The following is a 14106-nucleotide window of genomic DNA, read 5'->3' on the forward strand; positions in this document are numbered from 1 at the left end:
CAAAAGAAATACCTTGAATTGCACGGAAATTCAGCAAGCTTTGAAAACTTTGTTGAGCTCATAACCCATGAAAATATATTTCAGAAAACAGATTATTTTTTTCTAAAATTTTGAGGCTATTTCATAGAATCATAGAACAGTTGGGCTTGGAAGGGACCTTTAAAGGTCGTCTAGTCCAACCCCGCTGCCATGAGCAGGGACATCTTCCACTAGATCAGGTTGCTCAGAGCCCCGTCCAACCTGACCTGGAATGTTCCCAGGGATGGGGCATCTACCGCCTCTCTGGGAAACCTCTTCCAGTGCCTCACCACTCTCATCGTAAAATGTTTCTTCCTTCTATCTCGTCTGAATCTCCCCTCTTTTAGTTTAAAACCATTACCCCTTGTGCTATTGCTACAGGCCCTATTAAAACTTTTGTTCTTTTTCTCTTTAAGACAGGCAAACCAAAACAAGCTGAAGCACTTTTCATCAGTATACACTTCAATTTGGAGCCAAAAAGTCACTTTGAACCCAAACCTATGTTTTGGTTCCAGTGGTTTTTGGAAGAGAAAAACTATAAGTCAAAATCAACATTTTTCCATGTAATCAGCATTAACTGACCTATTCTCTTTTTTTAACCCTTTTGGCAGAGGAGAGAAACACCTGTTTGCCCAATTCTTGCCCCGGATGGGCAACCATGGGGCTGGGCTGCCCTGGCTGTCACTGGCCCCCCCCCGTGACGGCCGTGCATTTCTCTTCCAGGTGCTCCTTTTCAAAGGTCTCAGCATCCCCATGCTACCTCCTGCCGGCACTTCCACCTGGGTCCCCAGCCTCAGCTCTCCACCGACTTCACCCTGCCTCACGCGGTCCAGCCCCAGCCGGGGCTGACCCCCCACATGGCCCCCGCGCACCAGCACAGCGGTCCCCTCCACCAGCCCTTGGCACCGGTGCCAGCCCTGCCCTTCCAGGACGTGGCCGGACCCTCCTTCCTACCTCAGGCGCTTCACCAGCAATACCTCCTCCAGCAACAGCTTCTCGAGGCACAGCACCGCCGGCTCATGCCCCATCCCAGGTAAGGAGATCTGGCCCTTCCCCAAGGATGCTGAGAAGCGACGGCAGCCTCGCTTGAGCGAAGTCACTTCTGCGAAACCCCGGCAGTACGCGGTGGGAACCTTTCTTCAGAGGTTCGTCTGCGTACCCCCCCCCCAAAATGCATCCAGAGGAGGGGAAGTTGCAGGGCAGGTTGCACCTCCAGGTGTATCTTTCCCATGGGGATCCATCCCATGCTCACCTCGTACGTCCCAAGGTCACCTATTCTTGTCACTTGTAGGAGAATCGTGATGGTAACACCTTGGTGTTGCGGTGAACCTGTCCTGCGCGGCAGAGAGAGCGATAGACGGCGTGCACGAGCTACGTCCTCGTAGCTGCTGTTTCAAAACCGTGTAAGAGATCGTATCCACCTGTTCCATCAGGTTTTGCACATGAAGAGCTCGCTCCCCTGGGTCTAGGTAGGCTTCCCAGCTCTGTGAGGGGATGATGCTGTTGACCCGCAGCACATTCAATTGCAGAAAGCAGCCTAAATTCAGACTGGGCTGATGACTGCAGAGAGAATGACTGTAACTCAGCAGAGATGGAAGTAGATGCCTGGCCTTGTCCTGATTGTGTTTCTTGAGAGAGGGGTTTAGATAGCACGTAGGAGAGGAGTGCTTTTTTTGGAAACATATGGAAGCTATTTGTGGGTTGTACCCATGGATCAAGAATCAGAGGATGAGTCTTTGCGATAGTGCTTCATTTGGAAGGAATGCTACAGATGGAAAACACTTTCTTTCCATTCCCTTTTTGTGTGAAAATTGTGTGTTCTTCTCATCCTTGTTTTGTTTTGCATAAGCTGGATTTTAGGTGGATTTAATGATTAGTTAATAATTGGGTAGCAAATATGTGCGAGGCTGAGGCACCGATGATACAAGTGTTTATCTCTTAGTCATAAGCTGAATTCAAATACAAGCACGGAGCACAGTTCCATGCAGAAGCTGCTTTGGTAAATGCTGTCAGCGTTACATTTGCAAGTGGGTTGTGGTGTGGAAAAGGGCAGGAACCTCTTGCCCAGTCCCACAGCCTGTTTCTGAAAGCACAGCTGCATCGGAGGAGGGTGCCAGAAACATTACAGGTGTGGGGCATGAGGTCCCAGTAATGGGAATCTGGGTCATGCCCTTAAAACTGAAGCCTCTGAACTGGGGTTGCATGAAAGATTCTTTATCTAGTAGTTCCCTGCTCCATTTTCTCCAGTGTTTTCCCATAGCTTTGCTTTGTGATGGTTCCACTGCTAAGCAGGGAGCAAGGGCTATGAGCCTGTCTGTAGTGCAAATCCTGCTTGTGTATCTGCCTTGTACCTCTCGAAATGTGGACACTGATCAAGCAGCCCGTGCTCTTCCCCTGAGTAGTTCAAATGGGCAATAATCATAAGAAGAGACTCAGATCCGTAGAAAAACCCTGCTATATATTCTACCGCTTTCCCTTCCCTGCCTGCAAAGACAGCAGAGCTGGGGGAGAAGGTGCTGGATCCCAGCCTGGCCTGTCCATCATCCAGAGAAATGTTGGCAAAGGCCAGCGAGAGTAAATTCTGCTTTTAGTTACTCCTGAGTAATCCTGTTATGAATGAGGTTCCCCAGGAGTTTATGGACTGCATGGGGAGATGAGGCAACCTGCAGCTTCTTTATGATGATGGATAATGGCTGAAGCAGGGACATGTTTTATCTTGTATGTTGTTTATGGGGCTGACAGTGGCAAAAAAGAAAATACTGCAAATGGCACAAAGCTGCTAAGGAAGAAGTTGTTTGGTTGCCTCTTTTTCTCTCCACGGTGCCATGAAATAGCATCCTCTGTAAACTGAGTGGATGCGGATGCCGCAGGGGGTGAGCGGAGGTCTGCGTTATGTCCGTGGTGACCACGAGTGAGTGACATAGCTCTGGGTTCCTCTTCCCATCATCCCTGACACCTACCTGGACTCTTTCTCTTGGACACATATTGACAAACCCAACCGTTTGGGTTTTCCCCTGGTTTATTGACACGGGCTCGAAGCAGGAGCTGTACGTACTCGTGCCCGCCGCGTGGCTAACTCGCTTGCTGGTCTCCTCCTCACCACAGGCGGGCTCAGGAGCGCATGTCTGTTCAGCCTCACCGTCTACACCCCAGCTTTGACTTCAGCCACCAACTGCAAACTCCACAACCCATGGGCCCCCAGCCCAGGTATTTAGCCGAAGGCACGGACTGGTAAGTCTTCCACGTTTCGCTAGTGAGTTGAATGAGGTCTTTAAGAAGTCCCGGGGAGGCTGCAAGGGTTGGTGAACGTCATGATAGATCAATGCTTTCGTGAAAACTAATGGTTCAGCTCAACAGACACAATGTGGGGGGGTGCGCGATGGGAAAATTAATCTCTGGGAGGGCCATGAGCGTGTGCTGAAGCCTTTATGCATGTATATGATAACATCGAGGCATTGATATCGTAGAGTGCAGCCAAGCATTAATCTTCCCCAGGGGCTTTTCCTGCTGCAGGGCACAGCCAGTGTCTTTTTTCTGTAGACCGACGTCTCTGCCTGAAGTAGACCTTCTGCTGTCCACCAGGCACTCAAAAACCAGTGGCCACAACTTTTTCTGTGTTCTAAATTAGGGAACACCATGCTGTCCTGCCCCGCAGGGTGGTGTGAATGAATTAATAGTTTTTAATCGTTCTCCCACTGTAGTGTTCGATACCCTGGAAAAGCTGAGCGAGGAATTGATCGTTTTGTTTTCAGAGCAGGTTTTGAGCTCTTACGCCGTTAATAAGGTATGGGCCCCTACTTGAAAGAATAAGAAAATAAAAACATACTTCTGAGTAGCTGCTTGTTAGCTGAGCAAAGTCCATTCTGTGCACTGAATGGAAAAAATAGCATGTGAACATGTAATTAGAGACAATCGCAATGTGTATGCACAAGGGGACGGAAATAAAAAGGCACAGGAAATCTTAATTATGGCATTTCCTAGCATATGAGCACCTCGCTCTGCAAATGGAGAGTCCTTTTAACACAGGGGGTTTTTTTCCCTCTCCAGCGTAATAATACACAGCCTAAAATAATGGCCAGATCCTTCTGCCATTTTCTTCTCAGGTGTTCCCATTACTGGCACCACTGTGAGCTGAATTTGGCCAGGATGACATTGTTCGGATCAGTTTGCAAAGCGGTTCACATACCACCCAGATAGAGCCATTCTTTCTGCCTCTCTTTCTGCGCAGAGTGTTTAATTATAATCATTAAAAGGATCTAATAAAGCATCGTTTTATGTTCCACTCCTCCTCTCTCCTTTTTCCCCCCGTGTTGCTCCATAGCCTCATAAAACCTAAGGAGTGGGGATGACAGAAAACGTATACTGTGTACATATATTTGGGTGACTCACTTCCCCTCGGGCCACATGTACAGTTTTGCCCAGTGACAGATATAAAAACTTTCCTTTAATGTGTTGCCACCTCATGAGCAGCAGCGGCACTCACTCAGAGGAGGTAGGTGGTAGGCACCGTTGCGGGAAATGGGGATCGAAAGAAGATCTGAAGGTGATCAGTCATCCCAGACAGCCCAACCTCCGTTAAAATCTTCCAGCGAAGAATAAATAAATTCCCATTTGGTTCCTTAAATCATCTTCTGCACACGCATTGGGTGACGACCATCCAACCTGTTATGTGGAGCCTTATCCTTCACTTCTTGGTTGTCGGCAGCCCCTGTACCATAAGTATCGCAGCTCTTGAACCTCGCATCTGAGCATCAAGATGCTGTACAGTAGCACAGGCTAGAAGGTGATGGTTGGTTTTAATTTCCTTCAGCTAATGTGCTCTGCTTATTCACCCCCAAACCCTGGGAAAACAGCATTCCATGCAGTATTCTGCTTTGGACCCTTCTGTAGACCCACAGAATCGCTTCAGGAGCCTCGACACCCAATTTTAAGGCTCTAGCTGCACCGGTGCACAAACAGTTCAGCAGTGCTGTCATTCCAATTACTTGTGCGAGTTAATAGTGGCCATTCATCTTTGAGAGATCTCGTCAGTCCTTGTTCTCAAAGCACTCTGTGGATTATCACGTCTATTTTGTAGACAGGGTATATGGGAAGGCAGAGAGGAAGAGGTCAAGGTTATGCATCAGGCCAGTGACAGGGCTGGGAATGGACCCAAAGCCTCCTGATTTCCCCTTGAGCCTTCCATCCACCTGGGAACAGTCTTAAGCAATTGGATAAATCTCCACAACTGTGACACGGGAGCTGGAAAATGCCCAGCCCTGCGGATTCTCACCCTGGTTGTGTTCCTGCCAGTTGCCTGCTGTGTTTTAGCCTCTGCCAGGTTTTGTCTGTCTAGCACGTACATGGCTAGCACGGGGCCAGCAAAATAGTCCCTCTCTTTGTGTCAGCTTGATGTGGGGTGTCTTATTAGGGGGTACTAGAGGGCTGGAGCTGCTGCCTGGTACACAGGCAGTTCTGGGTAAAGGATTTCTGCATTTACTGTCCCCTCACGTCTGTTATCTGCTGTTGGGCGAAAACAGTTTCACAGCTGCTGGAGGACACGTCTGGGTTGCTCCTAACCAGCCGTGGCACTCGCTGCCGCTGTCCTCCTCGCGGGGGAAGAGAAGTTCGAGGCTGAAATGGGAAGCCACCCCTGTGCTCTAATTAGCTTTGCTTTGGTAAATGTGAAGACAATGGTTATTAGAGCGCCAGCTTTGGTAATTATGATAAAGTAAATGACGTTCAAAGCACTTGTTTGCCGAGAGACTCCTTGGCTGGAGAGACGAGGGATCAGCTAATTGGATTATAGATGGAGATGCTGGGTTAGGTCTCCTCCCGTCCCCTCCACACGGCGTGTGGATGGGGTTGCCGTTTGTTTCTGCGTCCTTGGACTGGGCAGAGCTGTGGCGTTTTCTGGGATCTTGGTCATGCCAAGTCCTGGGATTGAGCTGGATTATTTTTCTGGAGGAAAAAAGTGCCCAGACTCACCAAGCTGAACCCCAGTTCTGCTTGCCTGGGCCAGGCTGCGTGTGGGCAAGTGGGACCATCGGGGATCTCCTGCTTCACTGGTGCTGGCCCGCCGGTTGTGTGACACCCTTTCCTACAGTAGTCTCATCCAGAAATTTCTTAAAACCTTTATATTTTCTGCACGAACAGCAGTTCTGGAGTTCCCTGAGGCTGGGGCCAGGCAAAGTGCGGTCTCCCTTGTTTCCCCACGTCCTACCATGATGTGGGCTGGGAGACCTTCAAAGAGAGCACAGGCACATCGAAAAGCCCCCCGAGATTGCCTAGCTGGCTCCTAACAACTACCCAGAATGGTTCATCAGTGTGTCCCCAGGGTAATTAGCTGTATTCCTGCAAAATATTTGAGGCAGTGCTGGCAGCACAGGGAAGACCTGGTCTGCCTGGGTTGAGTTACCGAGCTTGGATATCGAACAGAGCCACCAAAATGTTCTTGCTCTGAAATTAGCAGGCTGCATCTGTGCAGCTCTTGACCCTGGCTAACACAAATGCTAACCGGCATAAAAACAACCCCTCTTTCCTTCGTGCTGGCCTGGTGGGCGATTGCCCAAATTGGAGGAAACTCCCTTCCCAGCAGTAGCATCAACCCAGGCTGAGGAACCCAGAGCAGCCCAGGACCCACCAGTGGAGATTGCCCTGTGAGCAGGATCCGACCTGCTGTAAGCCATGCAATAAAACCGTGCGGTCAAAGCCGTATCTTCATCCTCGTGCCCACAGGGACCTCAGCGTCGATGCGGGACTGACTCACGCCCAGTTCCAGGTCCGGCCGGTCCCTCAGCCCTATCAGCATTACTTAGCTACACCTCGGATGCACCATTTCCCCAGAAGCACATCCTCGACACAGATGGTAAGTGAAACGCTTTTACCAAGAAATGTTTTAAGCATTGTCTGCCAGAAGGCAGTCAAAATAAAGGCTGCTATCTTTCTATCACCTGTCTTCTGCGAATCCTACTTATCTCCGGCCGTGGGAGGGAGTGTCTGAAAGGATAATGTTGCATCATTGCACTCTGGATTAGAGAAAGGAAAGAAAAGCTCAGCTGCTGTGGAAAGATTCGGTCCATCACGTGCAGCACCACGCTCGCAAGCTGGTCTGCAAAACCTGGGCAGGGTTTGAGAGACGCAGCAGTTATTACTAATAATAAAAATACTAATAATACTGGAACAAACTGGGGGCTCCCAGGACTTTTTGTATGCAGAAGGATTAGCAGTAGGTGACTCCCTTCCTTGGCTCAACCCCGAGGACCGTCCCTTATCACGTCGTCGTTCTCTACATCAGCCTTGATGCCATCTGTAAAGGTTTTGCATGACCTCTTGCACAGGTGGAGGTGGGGTTTGATGAGAATATTGGTTGACTGGGGTCATTTGCTGGCCCTTCTCCTAACACGGTGCTGTGTTTGATGCTGAGCCATGCCAAGCACCGCTAATCCTCAGAAATCCCACAAGGGTGTTTTTGCCTCGTGCCCATAGCTGGACCCTGATGCCTGTGTACTACAGCAAGGCTTAAAAAATCAAAGCTTGGATGAAGAGAAATCCACCCATTTAAAACTAAATAAAATAAAATCTCTTTTTAAGCTAATCCATGTTGAGAATCTGGAACTGCAATGTTATATATGCAACAGGAATTATTATAACAGATAGTTTATTCAGAAGAAATGCATGTTCTTAGTTATCATTTATAGGAGATCTATTTAATAAAACCTCATTTTTTCATTATTAAAAGGCTTCCACTGGGGAAGGTGTCGGTCTGCTCTTTCGTTTTGAATTTTTAAAGCACTAGATTTAAATCAGGGTACACAAGGGATTTCTACGTGCAAGTACAGGTGGCTTTATTTTCCTCCCTCTCTTCTTGCAGGTGGTTCACGAAATCAGAAATTACCCTTATCCTCAGCTTCAGTTACTCGCTCTTCAGGGACTGAACCCAAGCAGGCACACGTCTGCTGTGCGGGAGAGCTATGAAGTACGTATCTTGGGGACTAGAATTATTATTAAATGTTGAAATGCCGGGAATCTATGTGAGCTCTGGCATAAACTTGTAAGACTGTTTTGTGGCATGGCAGTTGCATTGAGTCTTGCAGCAATTTTAGTAATAACTGGGGGGCAAAGGGGTTGAGTCAGTTTGGTAAAAGTTGGTTTACTCCAAGGTGCCTGGGTCTGGCTCGGGTGGACTCTGGCTCCCTTCGTGTCTGTGAACAAAGTGCTGTAGTTCTACAGGTGTTTTTTTCTTCCCAGCCTGTCAAACAGAGCTCAAATTCTACAGTAATTTCGGAAATACTGGAGATCCAGCTCTTAGCCTTGAACCCTTAGTTATTAGCCCAAGTGCTAGGGCTCAGATCCATCATTAAAGCACAACTGATTTGGGTTTGATGGACATTTCTATCAAAGAAAGGGCAGGAGGGAGCCTTGGTCACCAGTAGGTAGGTTGGGGTGGTGGGACCTCGTGTCCCAGGAGCGAAGCTGATGGCAATTTACTGGTGTTCCTGTGCCGCAGGAGCTGCTGCAGCTGGAGGACAGGCTGGGCAGCGTGAGCCGGGGTGCCGTCCAGAACACCATCGAGAGGTTCACCTTCCCCCACAAGTACAAGAAGGTGAGCGACCCAAAACCGCCTCACGGCTACCAGCCCCTCTCAGTTGGCCAAGGGTTGTGGGCACAGAGCGGACAGAAGGAAGGATGTTGGTGGGTCGCAATCCTCAGGGTTGGCGAACTGGCGCCGTCAATCGAAATATTCCCCCAAATGGGGGAAGAACGTAAAATCCAGAATCGATGCTTTAATATCTTGTGGGGCTCCCGGGCTGAAGCAGTGGTGTAGCTCAGCTGGCTGTTTCTCACTTCTAGGCTAGGAAGCTGCGGGCCAAATTTTCAAAAGGGTCTCAACCTTCTCCCACCCAGCGGGTGCAATTTCACCCCTGTCCGCACCTGGTAAGAAAGTGCACACACCAAGGGGGCTTCGTGCATGCAAACCCACCCCGTTCTGCATGCAAGCGGCGCTGCCCGCGCACCCCGCCGTGAGGGCGCGGGCTCCATGGTGTGGGGGAGGTTGTCCTCCCCTCGCTTTGCAAGGGTTGTCTCCTCTGTTGGGAGCTGATCTCCTGCCCCTAAGGAAACGGGTGCCATATTTTTTGGGTTGTGCTAAGGAGAAAATGGGGAAAATGCTTGTTTGGATGGTAATTTCACGTGTTGGTCATTCCCGGCTGGGCAGTAACAAGTAGGGATGTTGCATTGCCCTGGTTGGAAGTGAGTCAACTCCTCCTGCGCTTATCTCTGACCGCATCTCCAGTGGATCCAGAAAAATCATATTGATAGGAATGGATGTGTGGAGGGAAGAAGAAAGGGGAGAGCCGACAGGCTAAGCACTGCCCCATGGCGCAGCGTGGGGCTGGCCCAGTGGCCAAGCTGGCATGGGGCACAGTGGTTGCCCTTCCTGGCAGTGGTGGCCCCACATGCTTTGGGGTCTCCAGGAGAAGCCTCCAGCAAAGGAGACCATGGGGCTAGCCCCACTGCAAGGAGGATGGGCGGAGGAGGTGGTGGGGGGCTCTGTTAGGGCACCAGAGGACAGGGTGCTCCTTGGGGCACTACCACCAGGCCTACTGCCACCAGCCCCAGGAGGAGACGTGCCGACCAGCAGCATGTTGGTGGCATCCTCCCCTCACTGGCTTTTTTGGGTGGGCTGGCTTCCCCAAGCTGGAGGATCTGGCTGATGGATGAAGCTCTTATTATTTGCCTTCCTGCAACTACCAGGGCTTGGGAGAGCATTAGAAAGCCAAGTCCTAACCAAATTATGTCTTTAACCTTGCTGCAGAGAAGACCGCAGGAGGGCAAAGCTGAGCAAGAGGATGGAGAGGAGTCGGACACCGACGAGAAATGCACAATCTGTCTGTCCATGCTTGAAGATGGAGAAGACGTCAGGTACGATCCTTCCATCTGCTCCTCTGACTCTGTGTGCCATCTGAGTTGTGTTTATTGGGATTAATGGTGCCATGCGCAGGTGGGATTGTCCCTGTTCTCGTCCTGACAAACTCACTTGGGCTGTTGCAGGGTCTGGGAAACTAAATGCCGTTTAGATGGGCATTGGTATGGCCTGGAGGTAGGAAGAGCAGCAGAAGGGCCAAGTTTTTGTAGTTGGGTTTGGATCACCTGCTTCAAGGCTGTGCCAATGGGCCAGGTGGCAAGTGTCAGAGAAGGAGGGGTCCCAGGTCTCAGACAGCCATCTGGAGCTCAGGGACATCAATGTCTGAGCCTGACAGATGACCGAAGTACGATAAAAGGGAGTGCGGGTGCGAAGTCCAGGGGATTTGGGCTTGTGGCCAGGAAGGAGCTGCTTTATTGTAGAATAAGTGCAATTACTCCACCCGCACGGTCGCAGGGAACCATCCTGAGCCAACAATAAAGCCCCAGTTAACCCTCACAGACGTCCCCAGGCTCTTGGTTGGGTCAAATCTCTGCTTCTGGATGGGGGACAGAGGTTGGGGACAAGCAATTGGAAGGGGCTGAGCTACCATGGCTGAAGGAGGTGCAGGTGGGCAGTGCAGCTGCATTACCTGGTCCTGTTCCTCACCCTTGAATTGCCTTAAACCATCAAGAAAAACTCTGATCTTGCTATGGGTCCTTGCGGCTCAGGGTCCCTCTGGCTCAGGGTGAGCAAAGGTGACGTAGGAGAAAAGCAACCACAATTCCTGGGGCTCACCAGACACCCACGTAGGAGTGCTGGGGACCCACCTGACTTGCTAATGAGCCGCAACGATGAAGAACCAAGAGGCTTTGGAGTATAACCTAATACTCCTGAAAGGTTAAAAAGCAGCAGCCAGGGTAATTAATAACTGGAACAACTCGGTTCAGGAGGGTGTGGGGTTTTCTAAAAGGCTTTTAGCCAAGGACATAATCTCAGACCCACTGCCCTACAGGAGCTGGCCTGGTTGGGGAAGGCTGTACTGGTGTCCCTACATCGGTGCTTTCCCATGCTTGAAGCAGCCCCGGCTGCTGCTTTCTGGCTTTTCTTGGTCCCCTGGACCTTCTCCATCCTAACGGGGTGGTACTTCTCTCTCTGCAGGCGGTTGCCCTGTATGCATCTCTTCCACCAAGTGTGCGTGGACCAGTGGCTGGCCACCAGCAAGAAGTGCCCGATCTGCAGGGTGGACATTGAAACACAGCTCGGCTCGGACAGCTGAAAGGACTGGCTGGACACACCATTTTCCTTACCAGGTCATATGGCCATAAACCCTTGCAGCAAAATTTTTTGCCTTCTGAGCCATTTGATTGAGAGGAAAAGTCTGCAGGCACGTTAGTGAGGAGGAGGAGGAGGAGGAGGAGGAGGAGGAGGAGGAGGTGGCGGTACAATATCTAGCAGTAGGAGATATTGCACATACGCAGGATACGGGCCCGGTGAAAGGGAGCTGGCATTCCCGGAGCTCAGAGACCCCGTGCTGCAGAAGATTTAGTGTTGAACATGAAGGAACTAGTTGTGGTAGTCTGGCCTGTCAATCCTGCATTTCATGAGGATTGTATATATACCTCTCGAATACGTAGAAACATGTTAGGGGTCCTTTAGCTATTTCTATGGATGGCAGCTGGAGCATGTTAGCTTAAGAAATGTTGTGTTTGATGCCCTACTCATCTTGTGGTGGACATGTTGCTGTTACCTAATTTGCACCAAATATTTTTTCATAGATTCCTTATTTTGGTGCCTGATTAATACATTGCAGAGGGGGAATAGAGGTCAAGCTTTCCCACCCTTGTGGGGGAAGAGGCGAAAAAGCAAAATCCTGTTTACAGTCAGAAGGGTTGCGCTCTTTGCCTCAGCCGCGTGTGCTTCCTTTCCTTGCATTTACAGTGTGTTGCAAATTTAGAGAAACTTAAAAAAAAATAAAAATTGGGCATGAAATGAACGAAGCAATAGGGAGAAGCTTTGTTCCTGCTTATCTGCTGGTGCTGGACACTTTCTGTAGGGGCACGATATTGGAGTAGATGCTGTTTCTTTGCTTTCCGTCTCTTGGCGATAGCTTGGCATATCGAAATCCAAGGAAGGGCTGTCTTCATAATTCCCGTTGTCCATGATGCTTTCTCCTGTGAGATGTGAGGCTGGTTGGCTTCAGCGGCCACTGCCAGCACTGGTCCAAAAGGACGGTTACTGGAGTTGGTGCCTATGGCTGTGCTTTGGGGTATAATAACGCCAGAGAGGTGCTGAGAGAGGTACGCTGCCGAGTCCTCTCCCACGCAAAACCATCTCTGCTAACGGGAAAGGAGAAAACTCGATGCTGGCAAGGCACTGCTGAGGCCGTGAGCATTTTGGCACGGGAGGGGAAGGCAGATTGGAAGGGCAGTTTGCTGCTTTTTGGAGGGGCTGGGTTGTGACCCTGCTTCAAAGCACGTGCACCTGCACCCGCGTGCGTTTGTATACACAGGTCATATCCATATGGAGAGTGGAGTGGTTGTTAAAATGAAACTTAATTGCATTAACGCTCAAAACAGAATTAGGAGGTGGTCCCCGAAGGAGTGAGCTGTTGTGATCCAAGCTTCCCCTGAAATAAAGACCTCGGCATGCCAGCCACAGGGACTGAGCTGAAAACTCCCTAGAGAACTGACATTCACAACCAAAAAACTTTTTTTTTTTTTTTTTTTTGCATGCTAGGGGAGCAAAGGGAGAAGCAGAGGAACAAGGGGAATTAGTCAGGAACATTATATATTGAAAATACTGATGTGGTGGGAATGATTTCTGGCTCCCCTGAGCATCTGTTTTGCTGGAGCCAAGCGATGCTCTCCAAGAAGAACAATCATAAATTACCATCTGAGAGATCACGGAATTCCCGTGAGCTGTAATTGGAAAACACCAACCTCAGAGACAAACCAGAGATTTTTTTTTTTTTTTCCCAAATGGAGAGGGGAGGGAAAGAGGGGAGCCCCACGGGGTGCAAGGATGCAGGAGCTCCTCTCTTGCTGTGCCCATGCAGGTGGGAGGGATTGGAGGAGGACACGTGGTGGCATATAAAGAAGATAGAAGGAAGAAATGTTTTACAACGAGGGTGATGAGACACTGGAAGAGGTTTCCCAGAGAGGTGGTGGATGCCCCATCCCTGGGAACATTCCAGGTCAGGTTGGACGGGGCTCTGAGCAACCTTATCTAGTGGAAGATGTCCCTGCTCATGGCAGCGGGGTTGGACTAGATGACCTTTAAAGGTCCCTTCCAAACCATTCTATTCTATGATTCTATGATATATTTGCCACCCAGCACAGGCGATGGCTTCTTGGGGGATGTGGTGGTCCCAGCCCTGATGTCCACGGGTCAAGGAGTGGTCCATCAATACCTATGGGGCTTGCTCCAGCAGCAGCAGATTGAAGCAGCATTAAAAATAATACTAATATTACTAATAATATGGACAAGCAAAGCAAGGATTTGCTGGTAAAATACACTGTAAGTTGGTCTGGTCTGTCCAGGCGTGAGCCGGGGACAAAGCAGGGGGAGGAAAGGGGCAATTGAGACCCTGGCCAGGTGGGGAGGGAACGAGGAGCGCTTCCGAACCGCGTGTTTTCTTAAAGCCTATGCGAAAGTATTACTATTTGCCTAATGAACAAGCACAGTTTTTAAAAAAAAAAACCAACAAAAAAAAAAAATCCTTTGGTGAAGAAAAGCACCAAACTCCCGTGGTCTCGTGTGAGTGACTGATCCCAAGGTGCGTGCGAATTTACAGCGTCTGGAGTTGCATCGATGTGTCAGGTTCCTTTGCGTTTAAATAATTTGTACGAGTAGGATGCGATAATAGGATGAGTTTAAAAACAAAACGAAACAAACAACAAAAAATCTCTAGGAACAAAACATTGATAGTTTACAGGGTTTTGTGAGTTTAAATGCCTTATATTTAACAATCATAATTTATGACTAACTTGTAGATATTGTGGGTTCTTATTTAATTATTTTTATAGTTGTTTTTTGCATTTTTAATTATAATTTATTTATTTAGAAATTAATACTAATTTTTTTTATTACTCCTATTACCTCATTTTTGCATTGTTTCTGGGAATGGAATGCTTTGCATGCGTCGGTACTTTAAAGAAAAAAATTAAACATGGGATGTGGGGGGTAATGCTTATCTTATCAAA

At 49.2% G+C, this 14106-nt stretch overlaps 1 protein-coding gene across 2 annotated transcripts in view; it reads left to right on the forward strand.

Moving 5' to 3' along the window:
• ARK2C (arkadia (RNF111) C-terminal like ring finger ubiquitin ligase 2C) overlaps positions 1-11286 on the forward strand; it is a 47505-nt gene extending 36219 nt beyond the window's left edge. The window contains exons 2-9 of one of the 2 annotated variants that reach the window (XM_049795973.1): positions 742-1051; positions 3124-3249; positions 6736-6865; positions 7871-7975; positions 8507-8602; positions 8851-8934; positions 9815-9921; positions 11063-11286. In XM_049795973.1, coding sequence (XP_049651930.1) covers positions 742-1051; positions 3124-3249; positions 6736-6865; positions 7871-7975; positions 8507-8602; positions 8851-8934; positions 9815-9921; positions 11063-11180 — 1076 coding nt within the window. In that variant the 3' untranslated portion in view covers positions 11181-11286. The remainder of the gene's footprint in view (positions 1-741; positions 1052-3123; positions 3250-6735; positions 6866-7870; positions 7976-8506; positions 8603-8850; positions 8935-9814; positions 9922-11062) is intronic. The other variant, XM_049795974.1, reaches the window with a different exon arrangement.
• The last annotated feature ends 2820 nt before the right edge of the window (positions 11287-14106 follow it).

Source organism: Accipiter gentilis, chromosome Z (genome assembly GCF_929443795.1).
Source record: "Accipiter gentilis chromosome Z, bAccGen1.1, whole genome shotgun sequence".
Classification (NCBI taxonomy): Eukaryota; Metazoa; Chordata; class Aves; order Accipitriformes; family Accipitridae; genus Astur; species Astur gentilis.